Raw genomic sequence first — 27,197 nt, 5'->3', positions numbered from 1 at the left:
TTCGCAATTATCTTGAAAGTATGCATAGGATCATACTACTTTACCTCACATGGCTTGCTATTTTTATTTCAGCATCTTTCACGGTTCCTCTGTTTCACATCTGTCTGTCTTAAGTACCTCTGTCATGGATTGCCATGAATTTGGAGCAAGTCTGGATAAAGAGCAAGTTCCATGCCAACCTGGGCTATAATGTGAGTCAAAGCGTTAAGGTGTGAAGAAGTCTAAGCAGCTGTTACTGGCCTTAAAGTTGAATGAAGGAGCCCAAGCTCGGATCAGTGCAGACAAAGCTTAGATGAAGGCAGGAAATGTGTTATCCCCTAGAGCCTCCAGAGGGACACAGTCTTTCTCACACCGTGCTTTTCAGTCCTCCACTGAGACCAATGTCACACTTCTTACCTCCATTATTTCAATTTGAACCTCTAGAACTGCCTCTTAGATCCAATTTTTTATTGTTCTAAGCTATGTTTATGTTAATTTGATGAGATAAATTAATAAGTACTGTGACTGTGGACACGCATATATGCACTACATATGTGTATGTATACACACATACATGTATCAGAGTAATATGTATGTGCATGCACATATATTGATTATGGTAGGATTTCTGGGCCAGGGTCATCTTGTTAAATGTGGCACTATATTATAACATGGACCCAAAAGTTGCTGAAAAGACAGATTCTAAAAAATGCCAGAATTATAGTTCTTAAAATTTATAGAGAATAAAAAGCAACTCTATTAATGATGCCAAACCTCACTTAAAATCTCAGGCAGAGCTACAGCATACTCTGCAACATATTAACTCATATTTATCCTCCTTCCTCTGAGATCATATGATATATATTTGAGGAACTGCAGAACTCACTCCTAGCGGTGTTTATGGTTAGGTAATTCATGTCTCAGATGCAGGATCCAGTTTTAACATTCATGTTAAAGGAAAGGACATTGCCTTTCCCCAGTTCACCTCTATATTTAATATTAAATCCTCTAAAATGAAAAGCTAGGTGGGGTGCTATGTTAGCAGGGTCCTCAGGACTTACTAAAATTAACTGGGAAAACTGACTCAAGAATCAGAATGCATCTGAAGATGTCACGTCACCCAGAGTCTAGGACTTGTGCATAGGCCTCATTGGGTCTGATTTGAAGACAGTAAGAGTTTCTTTCTTTGGGCCCTTCTCAAATTTCCAAACACACTTAGAAAAAGAAAAGCATACCATTTTCTTTAATTGTTTACTCTTTCTTTTTTCTTTTTTTCCTTTCTTTCTTTCTTTCTTTTTTTTTTTTTTTTTTCACTTTGTAGACCAGGTTGGCCTCGAACTCAGAAATTCACCTGCCTCTGCCTCCCAAGTGCTGGGATTAAAGGCGTGTGCCACCATGCCCATCCTGTTTACTCTTTCAAAACAACATTTATGTAAGTCAACCCATTAATAAAAATAAAAATAACCCTAGAAACTCATCTTTTGCAATTCTCTAGTAATGACTACCCATGACAATTAGCCGTAGAGGGATGTCTTAGTCAGGGTTTCTATTCCTGCACAAAACACCATAACCAAGAAGCAAGCTGGGGAGGAAAGGGTTTATTCAGCTCACACTTCCACATTGCTGTTCATCACTAATGGAAGTCAGGACTGTAACTCAAGCAGGTCAGGAGGCAGGAGCTGATGCAGAGGCCATGGAGGGATGTTCTTTACTGGCTTGCTTCCCCTGGCTTGCTCAGCCTGCTCTCTTATAGAACCCAAGACTACCAGCCCAGAGATGGCACCACCCACAAGGGGCCTCTCCCCATTGATCACTAACTGAAAAAAATGCCTTATAGCTGGATCTCATGGAGGCATTTCCTCACCTGAAGATCCTTTCTCTGTGATAACTCCAGCTTGTGTCAAGTTGACACACAAAACCAGCCAGTATAAGGGATAAATGCTTTCATGAGAAAACTATGATTTTTTTTTTTTTTTTACAGGATCTTATGCCCAAGCTTATGGATCAAGGAACTGAGGATTAGTTTGGATGGACACTTAGCAACTATCCATCGGAATCCAGCACTAGGTATCTTCAGGCTAACCTTCAACATCTGATGGACATAACTTATCCCAATCTGAGAAAAAAATAAATGAAGATAACTCAATAGAGAGCAAAACTTTGATATTTTTAAAAATTGCTTTTCATGGTACATGGCTATGCTGTGTGGTACTGCAACTTACAAAAGAGAAACATGTCGAAAATAAGACTGTAATGATCTTTGTGTACTAGGACTAGTTTTTACATTTCTTTGCTATTTTTATTAGTAAAAAAGAAATTGTAAAATATTTTCTATCCCCTGCAAAATAAATTAGAAAATATCCCAATTACTCTAGCATGGTGCAACCATGTTAAATATTTAAACTACCAAAGTAAAGAAGAAATTAAGTGGATGAGAAAGACAATTCCAATAATCATAAGCTGTTCTTTTATTCTTGAGTGAAAACAACCTTATAAATCTATTATAAATGCACTTTTTTATGAAGGATGATACCATATTAATTATTGAGGGAGTCATAATCATGGAGACACCAACAGCGAGAGCTAGTTAATTTACAGGGAAAAAATAAATTCGGTTCCTAGGAAGCCCCAGAGGACATTCAGCTTTCACTTTGCAAGGACTGCAGCTGCTCTTAAATTAACTGGGGCTGGGGTGGGTGCTGTGAGCCTGCGGAGCGGTTCTCAATGGATGGAGCTGCCAGAGAGAGGCAAGTACAGCAGCAGCAGGCACCCCGTGGGCTCTCAGTAAATATTAATCCATGATGTCAAGTCCTCTAATGAGACTGGTGCCTGCAAGTTCTAAACAATAGTGTTTTTTTTTTTTTAAAGCATTTATTCTAGAAGAAAAAAAGTCCACTGGACAGATATGTGCCTTTTGGCAGTATCAGGCACAGAACGGCAGGATCATTTTGAAATTTCATCTCCTTAGTAGTCAATACTGTAAAGCTTGTTGCTTTTTATTTTTTTTTAAGCATTAACATTACTGATAGTAGTGATCTTAATTCACTGTTTTTTGATCTAATAATGCACACTCTATTTCAAATTCAATGTATGGTTTTAATTCTATAGACTTCACGTCAGGGAGATTTGGGGGAAATAGGAAGAAGGCAGGATAATGTTTCAGGGTGGGGCTAATACCTGCCAGAAGAATCTTAGGTCTAATGAAGGAGTCCAGTGAGGAGACTGAGCATGGGAGCTGAGCATTGCTCCCAGCCTGCCTCAAAACTGGCCAGTAGAACAAGGAACCAAACATGCACAGAACAAATAATCTCAGAAACAAATAATCAGACTCCATGGGAAAAAATTATGATCCGGTCTTTGTCCTTCATAGGGAAGACAGAAAAATCTTAGGCTGATATACAGAAAGGAAACCAGAGGGGTCAAGACTTAGGCGATGTATCACAAGAAAAATGCTGATTTTTCTTTTTCAGCTTCCCTTGAAAAGCTGTGGTGGGAATGTCTTACAATGTTCCAAGTCTATGGTAAAAAGGGAAACCTCAAGCTGCTCATGTGACTCCTGGGGGTGGGAGCTGTGGACAGGAGCTGTGGAAGTGAAAAAGCAGAGACTGTCAAGCATCATGAAGACCATAGCTTCTCAGATACTTAGAGGCAAGATTAGACCTGGTAGCACTCAAACTGAACATGAAAATCCAGTAAGATCCTACAGCCCAACACTTTCCTAAGGTCTTCATGGATATAACTCAAGCCGTTATAATAAAGGGGTTCAGGTCCAATAAAGAAAATTAATTTCAAAATGTATATTGAAATGCAAGAATTGAGCTTTGCATGCTAATTAGTAATTTGACAACCTAGAAAGCAGAAACTCTTGTTTTCTTGCACAGATCTGAAAGCTGTTGACTCTACCATGAGTTAGGTGAACGTGCTATGAACCAAGAGGATTGCAGGGTCACAGGGCATGGCTTCTTCTATCTGTAGCCTGCCTCTGTGCCATTATCAGAAGCCCTCTCCCAATTCTGTGGCCAACCATAACTCTGATCTTAACTTTAATTGGGATTCAACTCAAGTTAGTTGCAATTTTTTTGTCATCTATCTCTGAGAGCTGACATATTTGTAGTTTGTGTAAAAATGCATAACAAAGCGGATTGTGTTTATAACTAAATGTCTGTCATTCTTTGTGAAATAAATATGAAAAAAAAATGTTAGACAAAAGCAAATTTGACTCTCAAAATGACTTTCCTAGGTATAAAATATCAAAAAGGACTGGGAAAAATATCTAACATGTTCAGTGACAGAAAAATCATATTTTTAATGAACTTCAATGATATTTTGATATTTTGAACTATACAAATGTCACTCAGTTTTACCCACACCAGAACACAACGAAGAATATACACCTATTATTTCGTATTCACTTTTAATATGTTAGTTGTTTTGGTTTGACAGTTTTTACCTTTCAACAAAAAAGGTTCTAAGAGAAAAGAAAGCAAAAGTGGAATGCCACTCACCTCTTAGAAAGAACTGTTTACAAAATACTTACCTCTTAACTCTAAACGCAACCAATTTCAATAGGCCCATGATAGCCAGGCTAGACAAGAGTCAGGGTTTGAGAAATGTAACTACCTGTGCAACCTTAGATTTTTCCTGTGGTTTATGGGCATAAAAACAAATGTGTCACATAGCTAAAATGCCCATTATGTTTTCATTTAAATTCCGGAATTGCTACACTTTGTTTTAATACCTAATGCTAGTTCCTCAAGATCTACCATCACCATGGGATGTAAAATGGCTCTAAAATGGAGTCTCTCCGGAGATCTTTAGTATGAATGCAAATAATGACGAAAAGAAAGTCATCCTTAACTAAGAGGACAAAAATACAACTTGTTTAACAACTTAAATATAGTAAGTGCCCACTATGTATCAGGTTCTTCAATTATAGTCACCTTGATGTTCTTCGCCTAGTCTAATGTGAAGAACACATTAGAATAACCATTATTTTGTTCCATATGGGATGAGTATCCTATTTAATAAGATATACAATAATAGTATCAATTAATAATTTGTACCATCTAAACATAATATAGAAAGTAATGTAGCTATTGATACTATCTAGAATAGGGATTATTATTTGTATAACTGGGATGTATATGCAATAGTAGATCATGAGTACTCCAGATTTAGATTTGAAACTCCTTTCTATAAGTGAACCTTGTGCCTAATATACACATGAGCCAGCCACATGGAGTGCAGCTGTATCAAAGGACCAATGGTTTTGCCTAATTCATAGTATTGTATGGTTTTCTAACGCCTGTCATGCATGATCCTATCCTGCTGTATCTTTAAGCTCCCCTTTTCTTTTGTTCCACATATGCAGCAATAGCATTGCAGCATTGTTTTATGCTGGCAATCATTTGCTGGTGTGGGACTCTTGAAGCGCGTTCATGTGAATNCCTTGAGCCATCTGCCACAGACAATCACACATTATGCTGTGATGTTCCTCCTAGAAGTTTGACGCTAAAAGGTTCTGACTTTGAGGCTGACCTCATAGACCAGTCACAGTACAGGATAGAGAACTGATGTGCCCCTCTGAAAAGAATGGAGAACACCAGGCACCAATGGAATTATGGCATTCTAGCCTTGTTCCATCAAGTGTTGGGGCTCTAGCAGGCCTGATATACATACTAATTACGTAATCAGACTAGCAAAGCTAATCTGTTCCATTCAAAGTGCTTATACTGATGGATTTCCATTGGCAGCATGAGGTTCTGAAGGGGAGTGATTCACTGACCTGGTCTAGTCAAAGGCAATGGAGACCACAATGAGGGAAATCTAAGTGTTGGTATAAAGGGAAAGAGTAAAACAGCCTACAATAAGTTTGATATGAAAATGAAAAGCGTGGAACACAGCATGGAATGGCCATCTTAGTTTGCCCCACTGGTCTCTATTTACCCCTCTGTGCCAATGGGTTCCTTTGATTTCTGGATTCCATCATTTCTGGAGTCCATCCGGGTCTAGTCAGTAATGGGAGAGAGAGGGGGTTGGGGAGAAGAGATAAGGAGGTGGAAGGGGGTAGGGAGAGGGGAGAGGGGCAGGAGAGAGAGAGAGAGAGAGAGAGAGAGAGAGAGAGAGAGAGAGAGAGAGAAACAGACCAGGGTAGTGATTGCCGTAGCTGGTTCCTCATAAGACAACCCGACAGACTAACTCCTCAAGACTACATTCACATCATTTCTCAGGATCTCTCTCTCTCTTTCTGCTCTTTCATTCTACATTTAATCCATCACCCCTTTCCACATCCTCTGGGCCCAGGATAGCAGCAATTCCACTGTTTCTAGTACTATGATACCAAACTCCAAACTCAGCTTTGTAAATAACACCTTCCATCAAACCATCCCAAATGATCCTAATCTGAGTTCCTTATTTGCTTCACACTGGGACCCTGACTCAACCCAAGTACCAGTGTAAGAACTGGACCATCGTGGCCAGGAGGACAGGTAGTCTTGTCTTGTCTTGTTTAACCAGCCGAAATAACACGAATAGGGGGAAAGTGGGATCAACTGTGGAAAGAACATAAACCATGTTCCAAATTATCTGTATGCTGCCTGTGTGTCATTCACAGGTAGAGAGAGACTCAACTGCTGAAAAAGAAGGCTGGCCTGAGCAGCAAGCTCAGCATCAACTTTGGGAAGTTGTAAGGTGTGATTGCCACTAAGGACTTATAGGATACAGAGAGTGTTTCCCTAAAGGAGATGATGTCTCAAAGCTTCATTTAAAAATACAGAACTATTTGCACTAAATACAAGATTAATTATTGACTAGCTGAGCTCTCCCCTTGTAGGTGAGGTTACTAAGTCCACATTTGGGCATCAGAGGGCACACTGTTAGTTCATGGTACTGCTGATGTGAGACTCTACCTGGATTCTTTTCTATATTTTTCTCACAAAATACAGCATGCACTGCTTTCTGAATGATTTCCACAAGTCAGCAAATACCAAGCGTCTAGTATAAGGTTTGATATAAAGGACACAAGTTCATGGAATTAACTAACAAGTCATAAAGGCATATAGGAATGAAACAATTATCCCCTGTTAAGCATGTAAGTTATAATTGTTAACATGCAAGCTCAGCAATCTACACACTTGTCTGTTCCTATGCACGGAGGCCACCCTCCGATATGGCAGCTTGAATTAAGCACATTAAGCCATGAGGTAAGTTAGAAACATGGTGGCACAGGACTTCCTAATGTTCTTCCTCCACAGAAACATCAGATGGAACAACTCTCTACCCTAGAAATAGCTTTCCCAGGCCTAGGAAAGCCAGATGAGTGATTGCACAGCATGTCTAGACTACAGGTAAGTTAAGACACAGGTTAAGTCAATAAAGAAAATCATATGCTATATCTATCACCTTCTCCAGACCCAGGCACTGTGACTAGGAGGCAGAAATAGTGACTGGAAAGAAACACAGGGAATAAGACCCCAGATACAAATGCTGGCCATGCCCCAGGAAAATGTGTGTGAGGACCAAATGAGCTCCCATGACCTCAGCCTCTAGTTCTAGAGTACAAAGGACTACACAGAGATGGTCTGGAACAGAAGCCCAAGGTTCTGTAACTTCCTTACAACTCAGTCTCTTACCCACTCCACGCTAGACTAGCCTTGGAGTCTTGGGTATAAAGCACCCCCTAACACCAGGTCAGGAACAATGGACTCAGCCCCTGTGAAGTCGTGACCTCTGGGCCTACTCAGCTCCAGGCCCAGCTGTGTCCACAGACTACAGGCTACTCTAAGTCCCAGTCCATACCAGGACTAAAAAGCATCCAAATACAAAAGGAAGTTAGGATACAGACAATGTGGTCTTACTGACAGAAAGCCCTAGATATGCCATCAAAATAAAACTACCCAAAAAAATCTAGAACCAATTAAATTCAGTAAAATTAAGAATACAAAATCAATATACAATACCTCTGGTTTTTACTATGCATTATCATAAACTCTCCAAAACCAAAATCAAGTTCATAAGATACCACCCTTAGATGAGGATCTACAGATAGACAGTGGCTATTGAAGTGGGGGCTCAGTTTTCTTCAGGGGTGAGCTCTTTGGTAGGTTGTCCAGTAATAAATTGGCAGTCTAAAACACATGTGTATATAGGCAAGACTCTGTAGGGTGTGTGAGTGTACACATGTGTGTAAAACACAACTGTAATTATAGAAGAGTCTATGAATTCAAGAGGGGATTTTTATGGGGACACGGGGAATTCTAAGGGAAGAGGAAGGTAAGGGAATGATTTAAATGCAATGTATCCATGTATGAAAAAATTAAAATCATAAAGGGAAGACAACTCTATTTATATTAGCTACCAAATAATGAAATACTGAGTAATAATGTAAACAAGATGTAATACACACACACACAAACACACACACTTTTAAATCTATAAAGTATAAAAAGTTAATGAAGGAAATTGATAAAAGCCAAAAACAAATGAAAAGCTATCCCATGTTCATGGACTAGAAAAATAAATAATGTTAAAATGCACACACTACCCTAAAGAAATCTAATACAATTCCTATAAAAATTCCAATGACATTTTTTTTCTGAGAAATAGAAAAAATTTCTAAAATTTATATGGAAACACACAGCATACCAAATGGCCAAGAAGTCTTGAGCAAAGAATGATTTTATTAAATGTGCACGCACATGAGCAAAGACCAGAATGTATTACATAAATGAACAAAGTACTGTTGGACATGTTGAACTGCAGGCGTCTTTTTTTCATTTTGCAAAATTGCATTAGTGGTGATAAGGGGCAAATCGAACAGAAGTTATTTATAACCCAGCTACTTACTGTGGTTGGAAAATAGCGACTGGTCTTGAATTTCTTCATAGCCATAGATGAGGTGTAAGTGCCCAGGAAGAGAATGAAGGACATGAGCGTGATATCAGGCACGAAGTCACAGTTGTTTCCCACCAGCTTCCCTCCATATTTCACACACTCCTTCTTTGACAAATACGCCCAGTCAAAGGTGGCATTATGGTACTGAAAAGAAAACAGAGAGGGTTGTTTTCTTTTTTATTGTTTCTTTAGAGACTATTGACATCATCTAAAGCAGCTTTTCATACTTAATAGGCTCCAAATGGACTGCACCAGAACCGCCTATGAAACAATCCGAGATAACCGCTGTAGGATGTAACCTGACAAGGCCTCACTCAAGTAACCGGGAATAAAGAGGCCAGAGATTATGAAGAACTCAGTGAGAGGGAGGCAGTGTGTTACACAGTTTGCCCCTTAACAATCACCCATTGTTCAACAGAAACAGACCATAAAGTCCTTCTTTCCTGCCGGCCTTCCTGTGGGTCAACTGAGATATATTAATATCCTGAGATATATTAATATCCTGAATCTCAAAAACGGGAGACTTCAGAAACACCTTTATTGTTCTGAAAGTACTTACTTGTGTTAGCTTGGAACCATGCTCACCTACCTTATAGCACTATCAATGCCCCAAAAGTTATTGGAAGGTAACTAACCCAGTACTTCACCAGTAGGTTATATCTTATCTCAATAAGTACACTCCGGTGCCTGAAGAAATGATATTCTCAAAGTGTGCATAGTCCCAGACTTCTCTGTAGCAAACCTAATACACCACAGCTTTTTTTTTCTTGTTGACTACAGGCCAGCAGTTGGAACACCCCTAACAGGGTGGCTGTGATGCCTTCGTGCCTGGGAAGGAAGCCCCCTGAGAGATCTCCAGACTTGTGTTCCATGATCTGAAGCACACAGGTAAGTTCCATGCATGCTGTCCCATTTTTCAAGATTGAGCGTCTTCCTGGAAATGCCTGCTATTGTCTGTATCTAACACACAGCAGATCCCCCTTGCTAGTGTCATGGGTAGACCCATGCACCCACTTCCAGCTCCTACCCAGCCATAGCTGGCTTCTTTTTGCAAACCACCTTTTGTCAACCAACAGCCACTAAACAGTCACTGCCTAGCACTAGTGGGATAAAAGCTATCTGCTTCTGCTCAAAGAGGGGACATCCCTGTGGTACAAATTATATTTCAGAATTCTACATGAATGGGGTTGAGGTTAAACTTAGCTGAGACACATCCTTGTTCATGGTTCACGGTACTCGGTTTTGAGACTGTTCTCTCCACTGGTGAGATACACTTAGAATTTCTGTATTAGAATCTATTATTAAACCAGCCAGCTTATTTTACTTATAGGACAACTGAAATTAGCGGTCTTTAAGTCTAAGTAACTTCTTCTAGAATGTAAGAATGTAGTCTGTAACCCCTGAGTGACTTGAGCAGGTTTCTCACCCTTAGTATCCAAGAGTACAGGGATGGAGGCCCCTCCTCAGCTTGGTGGTTTGCTGTGACAAAGCTACTTGGTAACTCATTTCCTTATGTGAAAAAAAAATTCCTGTACAGCCATTTCTTGTATTCAAACCTTGTTCAGTCATTATCCTTTAAGTATGTTGGCTTTGGTGTATAAAAAGCATTGGTTGATACTGTGACGACAATGGCTGTTCCCTAGACATATATTTCCAGAACCTTCTCTGCCTAAATGAACATCAGCGGGGTTAGTGGAAATGATTGGGTGTCTCGTCTGAGAAAATTTCTAAATACCTCATAACTTGTGTCTTCTTGGGTTCCAGATAAAGAGGACATTGTATGATAATGAAAGTTGTTTGCAAATATCTTGCAAAGAAGTATGAAATTGTGCATTTCTCTTGTCCTTTACAGGCGAGAGTTTTATGACCCACCAAACAAATCAACGTCTTTTCTATGCTAGGAATTCTCTTGATATCTGTGGTCCAATCTGACAGAAAGGGAAGAGGTTTTCAGTGAGCTCAAAAGGTGAAGTCCCTTGAAATATTTCCTGTTACCTCCGATTGTGTACACTTGACCTGCATAACTGCTCTCTTATTGAACTCTGCAAGGTGATTAATCATGTCTTGTGTTTTTTTCCAGATTTCTGCATATGGACGTTTTCAGCAGAATAGAGCTAACGCTTAGAGGTCATAATTGGTAACATATTTCTTTGCTTTAAAATCAGCAAAACTGTGCCCTAATTTCACATCAGCAATGTAACATCAGCAGAATCCTTCCCAATAGTTGGAATTTCCCCAGGGATGTAAGAAACCCTGGAACAACTCCAACAGGAATTTGTATCCATATCCTCACAAAGATGAGGTTCAGGTGAAAATGGCACAGATACAGACATGGAGATAGAGAGCTTCACTTACATCATTTCATTCAAAATGCCAATACCAATATTTTAAAAGTGCCAAATGAATCTGTTATTGTTATCTGAAAATGACTAGCCTCCAAACCTGTCTACAAGCAAGGTCTCACATATAAAAACTTTTAGGAGTTAGCATATATCTTCAAATAGGTACTTTTCTAAAATAAAAAGTTTATGGCTTTCCTAAAACCTAAACTGTAGCTGACCATCAATTTTACTTAAACACCAGAGAAAACACATCTATATATGTCTTGTGTTATTTCATATAAGCTGATGTTAAGTGAAGATTACTTCTTTTAGACTTCAGACAGACTCTCCATCGTGAAGGAATACATCCAGAGTCACTGCTACCTCCTGGGTTCAAGTCAGCATTGTCTCCTCTGGGTTAATTCAGGAGACCCAGCACTTAACTGCCACTGTCTTTTATCTCCTTGTGGGTCTAGGATTTTGACCTTCATTTCTTATGCAAAATACTCTCTCATCGTAGAGACCAGGGCAGATGGGAACATACTCTCAGAGATCTCAGAATTCTCACATTACTTCTCTTTCTTAAGATGCTTATAACTTTGCATGAGTAGTTACATTGCAGGCCACCATCAATGTTTAACGCTATGAGGCCTCCAATACTTGTCTGAATCTAGGAGAGATGTCAAGGTTGGAGACAGCAGCTGCGAACTGCTAGCCTGGGAGCAATGGCTCCATGCAATTACACATGTGCTGAGGGAAAATGCATAGAGCATCCAGTGTGCCCACAGGGAGGTAAGATGCCATGACAGGCTCTGGATGGATGAGGATGATCGCTGAAAAGAATCGTGATGAGCTGAGAAATGAGCAGGAGTGAAAAGCTACCACAGCAAGGACAGATGTTAAAGAAGAAAATACAGTAGCAAAGGATATTCTAGAACACAAGCCCATTAAGAGGTTGATATGAGATTCTCGGAGATAGTACATACACGAGCGACTCAACACACGAGTGACTCAAACTCAATTACTTGTAGAGATAAAAAGAAAGAGGATGGGGTACTGATAAAAACAAGAATAAAGAAAAGGAAAGGACAAGTGAGGCACACAGATACTGACTTTGGACTGAGGCTGGGAAATAGCTACAAATTAATGTTATAGAGCCACAGGACATATAACAGGACTGTGCACACAACAATACAAAGAAACAAAAGAACAGAGTTCATGTTAGGATATGGGGGGTACCAGAGAGGTCTTGTTAACTGACTGAATAAAAGTCTTCATCAGGTCCGGAATATATGGCATATTCAAAGAAGAAATGTGTTTAAACTAAACTTTCAATTTAAAAAGGCTAGGTAAAATACCAGGTCCTCAGTTGACACTCACCCATATCAATGACTATTTTTAGAATAAGAACATTCTATACGATATTCAGAACATACACTAAAAATTATTTAATATTCATCTGGCATTCAAATGTAATTGTATATTCCATATTTTATTTGTTAAATCTGGCAAGGCTATCTCATTTAGTTATATGATATTTGAATAACAATAGCCAGTGGAAAATTAAAATAAGCTTCCATAGGGAAATTGAGAATGCACTGAATCCAAACACATGAATGAACTAACAAAAGTTTTAAGGGAGTAAAACAGATTAAAGAAATAGCAACAATGTTTACAAGTCTCCTTAGAGAAATAAAGTGTTTGCTCAGAAGTTACTTAATAACACAAGGTGGTAAAGAGTGTGTAAGTGTGCGGTTAGGACAGCAGAAGGGGAGGCAGTCTATTTCAGTGAGTAAGGAGAAAACAAAATTCACACTGAGCCCTGAGGGCAGGAATGGGATCACAATGCTTCCATCTTCAAGGGAAGAAGAAAGGACCACAAAGCTAAGAAATAACAAGGAACAAAGCCAGTGGATGAGGAAAATGAGCAAGGGACTTGGATGCACATTGCTTTATGTCTGAGCAGACACACAGAAGAATTAGGCTCTGTGAGCAGAGATGCTCATGTGGAAAAACTCAGAGCCATAGAGGAGGAGTTAGCTACAGGTGACCAATCGGATGGGGTGAACCACATCTTACAAAGGGCAGCGAGAAAAAGGGTTAAAGAAGAGGACATCAAGCAGCTGAAGATGTCGAGAAAGGACATCTCCTGAAAAGATATGTCAAGTCATCTTTCTGCATCTCATTTTCAAGAGAATTACCCTGCTTATACTAAGTGGATTTGCCCACAATTCTTAAAAATATAAGGATTTGCTTAAAAAAATAAAGTATCATACTTTCTCTTCCCCAAAGAGTAGGAAACATGAGCCCATGTGACATGCCTGTGGGGGCCCATGTGACATGCCTGTGACAGCCCAGGTGACATGCATATGATAGCCCAGGTGACATGTCTGTGGTGGCCCAGGTGACATGCCTATGACAGCCCAGGTGACATGCATATGATAGCTCAGGTGACATGTCTGTGGTGGTCCAGGTGACATGCATAAGTTAGACTACGTAACATGCATAAGGTAGCCCAGGTGACATGCCTGTGGCAGCCCAGGTGACATGAATGTGGCAGTCTACTATGCTCTTTGATTTCAGGGCATATCTTTTTAAAGTTGGAACTTGTGTCTCTTTAAACATACTTAAGGACAGGATGTTTTTACACCTGAACTTTTCAGAGGGAGAAAACCTCAAGGAGGCCATGTATAAGATTAATATGACTTTCTGTTTCCCATGAAAATGCATGTTAACTGCCCTGCTCACCCTGAAAGTACATCACATGGCACCACTGCTGTTTTACTACTATTGTTTCTACGGCTGATCATCCATAGAATTATGTGACTGTGATGGTTCTTACTCCTATGATTAACAGAATCGCCAGTGTAGGGATTGTTCATCCCATTGGAGAGCATAACAAGCAACGAGTACATAAATAATAAATAATAAATGTCTTCTTCAGTGGCTCTCGGTTGGAGGGGTGCGACCCCTTTGGGGGTTGAACAACCCTTTCACTGGGGTTGCCGAAGACCACCAAAAGACATAGAATTGTGATTCATAACAGTAGCAAAATTACGATTATGAAGTAACAATGAAAATAATTTTAGCTGGGGTCAACACAACATGAGGAACTATATTAAAAGTTCGCAGCATTAGAAAGGTTGAGAGCACTGGTCTACAGTCTTCTTCAATACACAAAGACTGGTAAAATATGTGCTCTTAGTTGACAGGGATTTTATAGACAGGAGCTTCAAGGAGAAGTAGCTCATCTTTTCACTTAGAGCTTTTCCGACCTGGGCAAGCTATATTTGCATGTTCTTCAATTTCACTTTATCGTATACTGCATATATTTGATCTGCAGTTATCCATATTTTTACAAAATGGTGAAGATTTTTTTTTAAAGAGATTCATTTATTTTATGTATATGAGTGCACTGTGACTTCAGACACACACCAGAAGAGGGCATCAGATCCCATTACAGATGGTTGTGAGCCACCATGTGGTTGCTGGGAATTGAACTCAGGACCTCTGGAAGAACAGTCCGTGCTCTTAACCATGGAGCCATCTCTTCAGTCCCCGAATGGTGAAGTTTGATAATGGTTATTCTGCTTGTGAATAAGATTGTTATTTCTGAACATTTGAAACCACTGCTCCCAGACTAACATGCAAAGCAATCTGGGTAGTTTGCAAAATCAGAGTTTAAAATCCACCAGAGATGAGGATGCAAAGAAATTTAAATAGATAAAACTGAAATATTACAAGTACCTCATAGTAAAAGACCGATGAGCATTGGGTGCCCACTGCATTCCGTGACTTCTAAGGACTAAGACATTTGCCCTCTGAAGGGCAGGACGGCAGGGAAGCAAAGGATGGTCTTTCTGCTCAGGAAGCTTGGATGTAAACAAGACAACAGAATATTCCATGGGGCTTCCTGAGACAGAAGAATGTTCTCTGTCTTGATTGTACGTGGAATCTGCTGTTGTAAAACTCACCAAAATTACCACGTCAGAGCTGTGTGTTAAAGGTATCCCTCGAATGGACTTAAAATAAGGACGGAGAGGAATCTCTCGCATAAGGAGCAAATGCTAAGTGATTCTTTCATTCACCTCTTGGGGATACTGATGTAAGATTTTGACATTGGCCCCCTGGATCTTGAAGCTGGAAGCCATTAGATGCTAACTCACTGAGGTAGAATGTTCACCAGTTATAGCACCTCTCAAAGCTTCTTTTCAGTGACCATGTAAAGAATTTGTTACGGGAGGGGGGGGAGAGAGAGAGAGAGAGAGAGAGAGAGAGAGAGAGAGAGAGAGAGAGCGCGAGCCAGTAATGCACCCATAGGAAAAGTGGCAGAAGTGAGGATGAACGGATTCCAGTAACAAATGAGAAGACTTGGAAATACTTCCCTCATCCTTCCCGGAACGCCCCTCATCCCCCCCCCCCCTGCTCTTTCCCCTGAGACATGCCTGCTGCACAGGAGGAGAGCTTGTCTTGCTGCTAATGAGGATGAAGGGAGAGTCTTTTCTTCCTCTCACACCTGGTTCCTGGGGCCTTAGGAAAGGAAGGCTCCCTGGCCAGGGGCTGCATGGCACCTTGACTGAACCTTCTCTCATAACTTAATTCTGGATGAAAGGAAAGGGGAGATTAAGTCCTGATGACTGTGTGTCCCAGGAAAGGTGCAGGGGAGCAGAGACAAGCGTAGCTCAGCAAACAGAGAGCGTGTGCCTCTCAGAAGTCATAGCTACCAAGTCCTCGCTACTTCTTGTCACAGTTACTCGGGGATCACAGGCCAGTGGGGATCCGATCTGAGGACAGTTAACACTGGCTGCAAGCAGCTGTTCTGCTCCTTGCCAGCTAGCTGCTGAATTGGTCCCTGTGGTATCTGTGAGGGTAAGAAGCAATGTAAAAGCGAATGCCTTTAATCTTTTTTTTATTTCAAATGAACTTAGGTTTTTTTTTTTTTTTTTTTTTTTTTTTGTTTGTTTCCTTTTAAAGCACAAAAAGAATTAAAAAATCTCTAAAACCTAGAAGGAAGCATTCCCTCCTCTATTTTAGGCAAGTCCTTCTGGGTTGGCTGGCAAAGAAAGTAAATTTGAATTCTTCCATAGTGATTTTCAACATGTAGAAATGTTCTTGTCCATTGCCCCCTACATACACACAGAGGGAGAGAGAGAACACACACACACACACACACACACACACACACAGAGAGAGAGAGAGAGAGAGAGAGAGAGAGAGAGAGAGAGAGAGAGAGAAACATATACACAACGTATGAAACATAAAGAAGTAAAGATGTAAGGTCTGAAAAAAAGTCAGAAAGTTCTAAAGGTAAGGAATAAAGTCAGAAAAGCCAGAGAATACAAGAGCAGGAGAGTGACAGGGGAGGAGGTGGGAGAGATGTCATGTGAGAACTGCCCAGAAAGGCCACAAACAGCATCTCTTAGAGATGCTGTGGGCACTGGCTCACAATATCTGCAGAAGTGTTCTGGTCTCCTGAGAGATGGGCACTCTCTCAATACAAGGTATTATGTTTTCTGTCTTTGTAACTGAGAGATTGATATTCTTTGGTTGGCTTCCATATTTGGCATTGAAGGAACAATCGGAAGCCTGAAACAGCGCTTTTCTCATTTTCTCCAATATAAAAGTCGTCTTCCAGCCTGTGACCTTCCATGCAAAACAGCTCATTTCAAAAACTTAATTCCTGGGCCTTAAAGGTCCCTGGTTACAAGCCATGGGAAAGGACACCGTGTGATGTCCTTTCTAAGTAATGGGGGAAATGCCCTGGTCTGAGCACCCTTAGGGAAGGGAGGACGGTGCCATCACTGCGGCCAGACAAGACCCTAGCCAGGCCAGAAGCAGACAACACTGGTTCTTGTTTTCCAAAACTCTCCTTGCCCTTGTGGAAATATTTCAAGGTCACAGTGAATAGCAGTTAGGTCCTTAAGAAGGTTTGAAAAGAATGTTATACGAACAAATCTTGGTTTCGTATTTCTAAAGGGAATGAAACGCTAACTAAAAGCTGGCGCTCTGTTTGTTCCCTCTATGGGCGGTGATCAGATTTGCTAAATGGAGACTGCGTAGCAGCCTGTCTACACCACAAACTGTGCAGGTGGTTTGAAATATCAAGTCACTTACCATGTCAGTAGAAGAAATAGTCGGCAGGTCCTCTGGGGCTAGTGTGGTATCATTAGATACTGAGAGATTAACTGTAAGAAAATGACAATTTCTTAATATGAAAACTAAAATAGAAATAAACTAGATACATGACTTTTAAAACACAGAAGGGGGCATGAAAAGTTCTGCAAAAACGTGTGTATTGGAAGCCTGTTCTTAAACCTAAATAAAACAAAACCTTCAGCAGAACTGTATGGCAGATATTTAAGAGATGGCCTTAAATTTTGTTTGTGTTCCCAATCAATGACATTTAGTGCTTTGCTAGGTTATCTTTGAGGAAAAGAAGTGAAGGAAGCCAAATGGAGAAGAACTGACACATAGCCAAAACTTGGGAGCCAGTGCTACATCTCAGAATTTTGTTAGTGTTTTTGCTATCCATAATTCTGTCTCTGGTACATATTCAATATACATTTGTCCAATGGCAATATTTACTATCAATTATTAAGCTGCTTTCTGGATTCAAGAAAACCTAGAACAGTGAAGATTAATTAAGTATTAAGTAATTTGTACTATTTAGAAAACTGAACTGTACATGATAAAATCTTTGCAAACTGTATGAAAAAGCATTGAATGAATGATATAAATATGAGGATTAATATATATATACATATATATATATATATATACACACATAATCAACCATTAAAACATTTTCATATGTTTCATTTCATACGTTTCAACCGTTTCATTAGTTATTTTATGGGTCTAAAAATTAAAATGTAATATTTTAATTGAAACATTTCATTTTATCAGATAGACTCTTTTTCCACCAACAGAAAGATCTGCATTTTAAGCTGTTATACAGAGAATATACTTAATTAGTCGCAATATGAAACAACATCCATTAAGCTTTTGTCTGAGAATCATATCATTTATTCAACATTCTATTGAAACCTTCCTCTTTGGGTCTCCCCCATCCAGTGAAACTCCAGACTGTCACTTTATCTCTCTGTGCTTCAGAGTTTGTCTATGTAAACCTTTAAAGAGAAATGCATGACTGCGTTTGATAGTTGAGATATAAAATGGGAGATCCATGAGAAGGACAGAAGGACCATAGCTTTCCACTACTCGTCCCCAGAGTGTACAATGTCTGAGTCTTCACTCACAGGCACTCAAAGTGGTGACCCCACAGCCAATGGCCAAAGCTGGGGATGAGGGTTTCCCCACTGGAAATGGTTGAGAGTAAATGCAGACACAGGAAATGGACAAGACAAAGAAACTAAAGGAGAGTAAACAACTGACCTGGGTCCTAGCTTGAGTCAACAATAAAATCTATGCTGGTCACTAAAGGCTGGGCTTTAGGAGAATATGAGCCAGAAGGTAATGCCTACCACAGCCTCCCTAGCATAAACACATAGTGTGTTTCATTACAAATCCCAGAGAGGCTAAAGAATGCTTGGCCTAAGCAACAAGAAAAGAATCCTTAAAAAATAAAAAAAATAAAAAAATAAAGTTAGTCAAGCACCATTAACAAAGCTAGGTTTAAAGTACCTATTTTGTTCTTGAAAACAAAAATTAAAAAGTATGTCTTCTTATGTGGTTTGAATAGACTCAAGTGTTTGAATGCTGGGTTCACAGGGAGTGGCACTACTAGGAGGTATGACCGTGTAGAAGGACATGTGTCACAGTGCAGGTGGGTTTTTGAGTTCTCATATAAACTCAAGCTACATCCAGTGACATAATCCCCCTTTGCTGCCTATGGATCAAGATGTAGAACTCTTGGCTCCTCCAGCACCGTGTCTGCCTATGGGCTACCATGCTTCCCGCCAAGATGATAATGGACTGAACCTATGAAACTGTAAGCCATCCCCAATTAAGTGTCTTCCTTTATAAGAGTTGCCTTGGTCATGGTGTCTCTTCACAGCAATGGAAGCCCTAACTAAGACATCTTATAATACTCAATTTGTTCATTTTAAAAACATGACATAGGTCTAAAGATTTATCCTAAGTCATTAGAGTGTCTGTCTAGCAAATTTGGGCTCAGGATTTCAACCTTGATGGTAGTTAAAGCACCAGGGTGGGAGATAGCATACTGGAGGCAGAAGATCAGAGCTCCAAGGCCATCCTTTGCTATGTAGCAAATTTGAGGCCAGTCTGGGCTACATGAGACTCTGTTTTCAAAAAATAGATCATAAATCAACCAATCAATCAATCATTCTAGAACACCTTCACAGGTATAAATCATAGGTAACCCTCACATGATTTGAATATTTGGTAAGGCAAGCCGCCTGAGAGATGCCTTCTCTAAATGTGCGGTCAAGAGGATATGATGAATTTAGATCTTATTGAATGCTGTAGTCTCTCCTTTCTACAGGCTTCTTGCCTCATCAACATCTAGATGATGATGCTAAAGGACCGGGGGGGACTCAAGGTGGGCCAGGGCTCACCAAGGAGTTGGCATTCAGGAAATCCCAGGCCCTGATCAGTGTCTGGCAGCTGCTCTTTCTCCACTAGCTTCTCAGCACATCACCAGCTTCCTATGACAGGATGTCAAGAGTCTCTTTGGAACACATTTCTCTGCATCCCAACAATGGCTAAAGAGGTGGGGGGAGGAATGTAAAACTCTAACTCTGTAGAATAATGATAGATAATACAGACATTAAAATAAGGGTCTGACCTTTCTGTAACTGCTCCCGAGTATTGGAAATGTATAAACTCCACTCAATTATATTTCTTTATATTTTCAGAGTCTGTCTGAGATAAACTAGTAAAGTACACTGGCCCTAAAAATCCCAGAAGAGCAGTCTCTAGAGAACAGGAAGACATATATAATACTCTCTCTGCGTAGTTTAATAATCATATATATATATATATATATATATAAATATATATATATTTCTATAAATGTACATTGGCAGGACTTGGTCGAGTCCATAAATGAGATTAAAAGTAAATTTCTTTAGGCTCACTGATGAGAAAATGATCGATTACAGCTGGGCTCTTGATCTACAAGGGCCATTGGGCACCATTTAGATCCAGACAGAGTATAAACACTTTGGCATCCAGTTGCAGACTGATCCATTTATAAGGCATCTGCAATATCCTTAATTAGGATTCTGAAAAGGTCAAAAGGAAAAGCCCAGACACACTGCACTCTGTCTTCACTCTGGGCTCAGCATCAAGGCTGGGAGAAAAGTGCAACTCTTTGCTTTAAGAGCCTGGCTAAGTTAGGTCCAGCCAGTCACCACTGCCAGGTCAATCCGCTCTACGCTATGCGTTCCCAAAGGTTCATGGCTTTCCATTATCTGGATTTTCATTTTTTGGTCTTCCTTATCTCCTTATGTTATCAAAGTTGAGCTGATACTCTGGAATGGCTGCCGGAAAACAGACATTTTTAAAATGTGTCTGTCAGTTTTCCATCTCAAGCTGGTCCTTCCTTCTCAGTGCTTATGGAGAAGTCTAGAGGAAGAACCAGGAGATACAGTGGATTCAGCTGCAGGAAGGGCTGTGTCAGTGCTGGCACAACTCCCACACAAGGTAACCCTCTCTATTCACCACAGGTGCCAAGGCTCCACATGACCCTTCTTTATACACTATGAGGATTTATAGCAACAGGAAGAGGTACATGCTCACTAGAGGCCATGTGGTCAAATGTGAGCAACCACTGGTTACTGCAGGCAGGCTGGGCTATACAGAGCAACGCATCATATGAGAGAGGGATGTAGCAGTCCTGGCCTAAACGTCGACTGTGCCATCCATGTTCTGACCACAGGGCTCTGAAACTCCTAAATGTAACTCCTTCCTTAGTCTTGAAGGAGCTACTTCACTTTTCTAGGTCCCCGGTCCTTCATTCCTGTAGTTAGATTTGAATCTAACCATCCCATAAAGTGATGAAGCAAATTCAGGAATGGAACATAGGCAAAACTGATGATCAGCACTGTGTGAGTTTCGAGTTTCAAGGTCGGAGCTAAGTAAATGGTGCTAGTTTCACTATTAGCTCTATGACCTAGAGAAAGCAGACCTTGACCTGGGGGGGAAGGTGGGGGATGTCAGCTAATTCTCAAAGGTTTTGTAACGATTAATTAAATCTATACATGCTGTGCTATTTAAACATAGGTTTGCTGAAATCCCCTGGTAAATTCCTGCCATTTGGGCGGTGCTTACTAAACACCAGGCTAATCTGAATCTGCATCTCAACAGGGTGTCATGGCTACAGTAACTCAGAGCTGCAAACAAGGAGGATCTGAAGGCCACTCTGTAGTTATCAGGCTTCAGTGGTTTATTCCCCTCTAAGCACTGCCTGACTGAAATCAAGTAAGCGGGGTAACCGATAGAAGATGAAACCAGATCGCCTTGCTAAGGGAGCATGTCATTGATTTCAGGGTTCTGGATAATTTGATTATACCACTTCTCTCGTTAAAGTCGAGTCCAGAAAAAACAGCTTTTGTAGATAATGGCAAAGCGAAGCAGGAAAGTTCTGGGAGAAACAGCTAAGGGTTACCACTCTCTCAGCGATTCATCTAAAAACAACGTTATATAGATTTTTTTAAACTTTTTGGTTCCTCTTTTCATTTTCCTAAGTACTTTGACCAAGCCCAATGCTTAAGTTTCCCCGTGGCTAGCAAGTTAGTTAGCCTGTCTTCTGCTGCCGACGCTCTTCCCACAACTGCTCCTGGTTAAAGAGCCGAGTTACAGTGGATGTACTACGTGGAATATGTTTAGTCACCGTTTCCACACAAATGTCTCCCCCATATCTACCCACCATCACGTTCCCAATGAGCCACAGACGTTATTCCTGAGAAACTTGTCTGAATCCATGTTTTATATAAATACAACGTTAGAGAATATTTCCAGCTCTGGTGCTAATCCAAACCCATTCCTCCCCCTTTCCAGTCTCTACAAGCATCATGGAGAAGCTGCTAAAATACAGGTTAGGACAGTGAAGGGAGCCTGGAGGGATGCTATTCTGGGACGCATGGCTTTCTCAGGAGCCACCATGACCATGAATGACCAGAACATCAACTGTGCTAATGATGCACTACTCCAAGAGCAGGATACAGCACAGTGTAACTTATACTTTCAAGTTTTGCAACTACTTTATGATTTAAACTGACTTCATTAAAAAAAAAAAAAAAAAAAGAATGACCTACAATAAAAGGGAAGTTGCACTTAATATGGCACCATTCGTAAAAGATAAATTAGGATCATGATCATACTGCATTTCCTCATTTTCTATACCTGGGCTATGAGACTCATTCTGACCACAGCATTGGCCCACAGCATTGGCCCAGAGGATTTGGAAGGAACCATGGAGGCCCCATGTTATTACGGTATCCATCTATTAGGCTAAGAGATAAATTATGTAAAAAATAAAACATAAGAGTGGAATCCTGTCTTAGTGACAGCTACTTCCGAGCATTGGGATGTCTCTCCACGCCTGACTAAAAGCAAGGCGAGGACATGGAGCGTGGGGCTAATTCAGTTACTTGGCTTGGTCGTCTATTTTCACACTGGGAGAAAGGCCATCCTTTACCCTGAGAGATTACAGACAGCGATGCGTTCGATGTCTGAGGAAGAATTCTCTCCTCTTAATCACTCATCCATTATTAAGCACGTTCTCTCTGGAACAGTTAACAACGAATCAATAAAATATAGCCCGTCTGTTAGCGACACAGAGTCTGTCCCCTGAGGCTATTTTTCTTGCTTTTATAATTTATCATTTTGAGCAAAGCTTCTTTTGCCACCAGATAAAGGACCAGCACCTGGTCTGAAAACTCATTTTAACCTTTTCTAAGCTATCAACACACACTTGAGCATGTGTGCATCGTACACTTTCCACATTATGCAAATGAACAGAGGGACTAGAGTAAAATGTATTTCTAAAGTCTGGGTCAAATGAAGCTGCACCTCTGGTCATATGAAAATAATTAACACTATTTATAATATAATACTTCTTGAAAAGTGATCAGAATATGCTGTTGAAAACTGGTTTCTATTAAAAACAAAACAGTGTGTGTGTGTGTGTGTGTGTGTGTGTGTGTGTGTGTGTATGTGTGTGTGTGTGCACAATCCATATCATTTTAAGGAACATAATTCTTAAAAATAAATGAAGTAGAATCCTAGTACCTTTCTGATGATTAAGGAGAAAGAAAAAAGTTTGGAAGAGAATTGAAAGTGAGTTTAAGGAGATGTACATGTTTGCTTCCAATTTAAAAAATTCTGGCACTCATGTTTCTGGATGAATTATATAGATTCTCTTGAGGCAAGCTGAACACCTTTCCCCTAACACTGGAAAGCCTTTTGCTACATGACTATGGGCATAATACACAATGTTCTTAAGGCTTCGGACTCAGTAGAAGAGTAATACATACTCCACATGTACTGAACCAAATCTACTTTTCTTCGCTTAGATACAGGTGCAAGTGTTTCCTGTTTGTTTGAAATAGCACAGTCACTATCAATGGCTCTCCATGCTCAGCTTACAATAGAAGCTTACAGAGAAAAGAAGGAAACGTTTAAACCTCTTTAAAGAATACTGTAAGATTGAATGGGGCTTCTCATGTAAGACAATGAGAATTATGAAAAAAGACATTTTGATTCAATGTTGACATATATATGTTTGTGTGTGTGTGTGTGTGTGTGTGTGTGTGTGTGTGTGTGTGTGTGTTTAATGTTAGTAACAAACCTTCTGTCACCATAGGAATGCAGTTTGCAGACTATGGAGCAAAGCGATAATTAATCTATCTCATGGTCATATTGCTATATGGTGTTTTTGTGTAACCTACTGATGACTACCTGTACAGGGAGGCTTGTAATGACCTGGGATGTGGTGAACTGTTTCCAACTAACCATTTTTTGTTCTCAATTTGGGCTTCTGAATTATCCTCTTCCTTACATACTTATGCTAGCTAGGCAACCATCAAGGCATGGTGGAAAACAGATCTATTCTCCCTACATAAATTAGCATCATGTCTGAGAAAAGAAAATGTTAGTATACAGCCCATGTGTCAACACATGAAGGTCAAACTTCCTGGCTCATTTTTCTTTTTTTAATTCTTCAGTGAAACAAGACCTATGTTTTGAGTTACCAATCGATAGCAGAAGCTAAGACAGAGGCACAAGGCTTCGTAAAGAAAAGGACAGTCAGAGAGTGCTGAGATTTTACAGAAACTTTCAAGAACAAGAAGTATCAGGAAGGAGCCATGAAAGATTAAGGCCTAGAAATCAAAAGAGCTTGCTGGCCTTACAGAGAACCCAAGCTTCTGAGCACGCACATAGCGGCTTACAACTGTCTGTAACTGCAATCTCAGAGGAACTTTGTGGGGACTAGGTACACATACAGTGCACATATAGACCTACAGCTAAAACATTCTTATTCATAAAAAAAAAAAAAAAAAAAAAAAAAAAAAAAAAAAAAAAAAAAAATTTAAAAAAAAAAAAAAAAAAAAAAAAAAAAAAAAAAAAAAAAAACAACTCTTCACAAAAAAGATCCAGGAAGGAAAGAAGGAGACAGAATTGTCTGCATAAAGACAAAATTTGATGGATGTAATAAGAGTGCACAGGGATGTGGGGAAAGAGGAAGGAAGAAGTGACTTAGGCAAAACTAAGATTTGTGGAGAAATCTTGTGAGAGCGCGCTAGCTTACAAGTTAATTTAAAAAACATTTTAGGGTCAGGCATTAGTCCTGCATGCCTTTAATCCCAGCACTTAGGACGCAGAGGCACACAGATCTGAGTTCAAGGCCAGCCTGGTCTATAAAGAGAGTTCCTGGACAGCTAGGGCTACACCAAGAAACCCTGTCTCAAAATAATAATAAATTTAAAAACTCAAAAAAAGTTTAAGAAATAAAGAAAGGAAGAAAGACAAAAGGAAGGGAGGGAGGGACAGAGGGACGGAGGGACGGAAACTTGTAGATATCAAAGTATATTTTATTTATGTATTATGAAATCCTTGAAGAATAAAGCATAATACATGTATGTACATAATATTATTCAACAAAATTTAAAACATTTAAAAAAGGCCACAAAGTGTTGTGGACATGAATAGAGCCTTCTTAGAGATTACTGACCCATATTTCCATTTCTGTAAAAATCTCAACTTGCAGGATCACGGCTCCATCTGTGCAGTCGCTGGCTTGTTGTTACATACTGCCCCAGTGTTGAAAAACAAGCCATCCGCCAGTTTAAATATTATTGACTCATTGATTGAATTCTTTTACTAGGAGTGCATGTTGTGATGAAAGACCAGCCTTTTGTTGTTCTTAGAGCTCTGACTGGAGCTGGACGTACAACTCTCCCTAAGATGCTCTTTCCTTAACGCCTTCATTTTGCTCTTCAGAAGTAAGGCATCTGTGGCAAGTCTTTGCAGTTTGCTATCACAGCTCTAACGGCTAGGAGAAAGTTGGGCAAATATTTAGTAGGAACTATATAGTCATGCAGTTCTTTTGTTATTTTCCTTTAGTCCTTTCTTTTTAAAAGTAGGATATCACAGCGTAGCTCTGGTGGACCGAGAACTAACTACATATATCAGACTGGCCCTGACATCCTGAAGTTCAGCCGCTTGTAGCTCCCAAGTACTGGGATTAAAGGTGTGTTCCAACATGCCCAGCCTATAGTTATTAACTTGATAGAGCTTAGAAAACATGTAACATTGTTAACAAAAATGCACTTATCTTGTGATTTGAACAAGAATGGCTTATATATTTGAATGTTTAGTCATGGGACTGGCACTATTTGAAAAGGATTAAGACATGTAGCTTTACTGTAGGAAGTGTGTCATTTGGGGTGGGATTTGAGGTTTCAAGAGCCCAAGCCAAGTCCAGAGTTATCCTTTCAGCCTACATATCAGGAGGTATCTTAGCTACTTCCCTAGCACCTCGTTGCCTGACAAGATGCTCCTGGCCAATATGACAATGGACTGAGCTGCTGAAACTGTAAGCCAATTAAAAGTTTTCTTTTGTGAGAGTTTCCTTGGTCATGGTGTCTCTTCACAGCAATAGGACAGTGACTAAGACACGTCTATATGCCCCTTTCCCAAACCACAAGCTGGTTTCCGCTCCACAGGTTTAGACCATCAACAGTTCCTGTATACATTTCATGAGTGCCACTGCCACAAAAATAGTGTAACCAACAATGTGGGGGCAGAATAGCCAGACTACCCAATGGTATATGAGGAGAAGGAAAAATGATACATGCTAGCTTCTAGCTTCCTTGTGCTGTCACTCATACTGAAGGTTGAATTGTAAAGAATAATAGCAACAGTAACAAGGCAGGTAGCATTGAATAATTCATTACATGCTAGAAAACAATGTAAGCACAGCTCTCTGCATTAACTCACTGGAGGAGTTGATACAAGGTTGATACTAGATAGCCCAGGCTAGCTGGAACTTATATCCTCTTGCCTCTGCCTGACAAGGTCTGGAATACAGGCATGCACCACCATATCTGCCTTCTTTAAGACAGTTCTAAAAAGGTACTATTATTAACCACATTTTATAGATGAAGGTGAGACCAAGCTACGCGGTGAGGAGGAACTTGCTCCAGTCATACATTTAATATCAGGCAACTGGTACTTAAACCAGGAGAGCTATACTGATGCTGACTAGAGGGAAGGGGAATTGTGGATGTCAGGGCTGGGGCTTCACAGAACCTAAGGGACACAGGTAGAAGGAAGCTATAATCTTGTAGCTTGTACCAGCACTGCATATGTGAAGCCGGCTCAGCCCCTATGGCCAACTTTCCACACAAAGATCCCCCTTGGAAGGGGAATTTCAAAGAAAATCTCCTCCTATCTCTCTGTTCCCATTCTTCTTTTCTTTCTCTTCCCCCTCCCCCTCCCTCTCCCTCTCCCCCTCTCTATCTCTGTCTGTCCCCACCCCCCCTGCCACTTCTCTCTCAATTTGAACACATTCAC

General features: G+C 40.2%; 1 protein-coding gene across 7 annotated transcripts in view; it reads right to left on the bottom strand.

Annotated features, from left to right (window-relative positions):
• The window catches only part of Slc4a4 (solute carrier family 4 member 4), a 326,617-nt gene that overhangs the window by 43,172 nt on the left and 256,248 nt on the right, over window positions 1-27,197 (bottom strand). For all 7 annotated transcript variants that reach the window (XM_021210774.2, XM_021210776.2, XM_021210775.2 and 4 more), the window contains 2 exons: window positions 17,307-17,377; window positions 8,824-9,015 (listed from right to left, as the gene is read on the bottom strand). In XM_021210774.2, coding sequence (XP_021066433.1) covers window positions 8,824-9,015; window positions 17,307-17,377 — 263 coding nt within the window. The remainder of the gene's footprint in view (window positions 1-8,823; window positions 9,016-17,306; window positions 17,378-27,197) is intronic.

The sequence above is a fragment of the Mus pahari genome, chromosome 13 (genome assembly GCF_900095145.1).
Source record: "Mus pahari chromosome 13, PAHARI_EIJ_v1.1, whole genome shotgun sequence".
Lineage (NCBI taxonomy): Eukaryota > Metazoa > Chordata > Mammalia > Rodentia > Muridae > Mus > Mus pahari.
The sequence above is the reverse complement of the archived record's forward strand: the minus strand, read 5'-3'. Positions and strand labels throughout refer to the sequence as shown.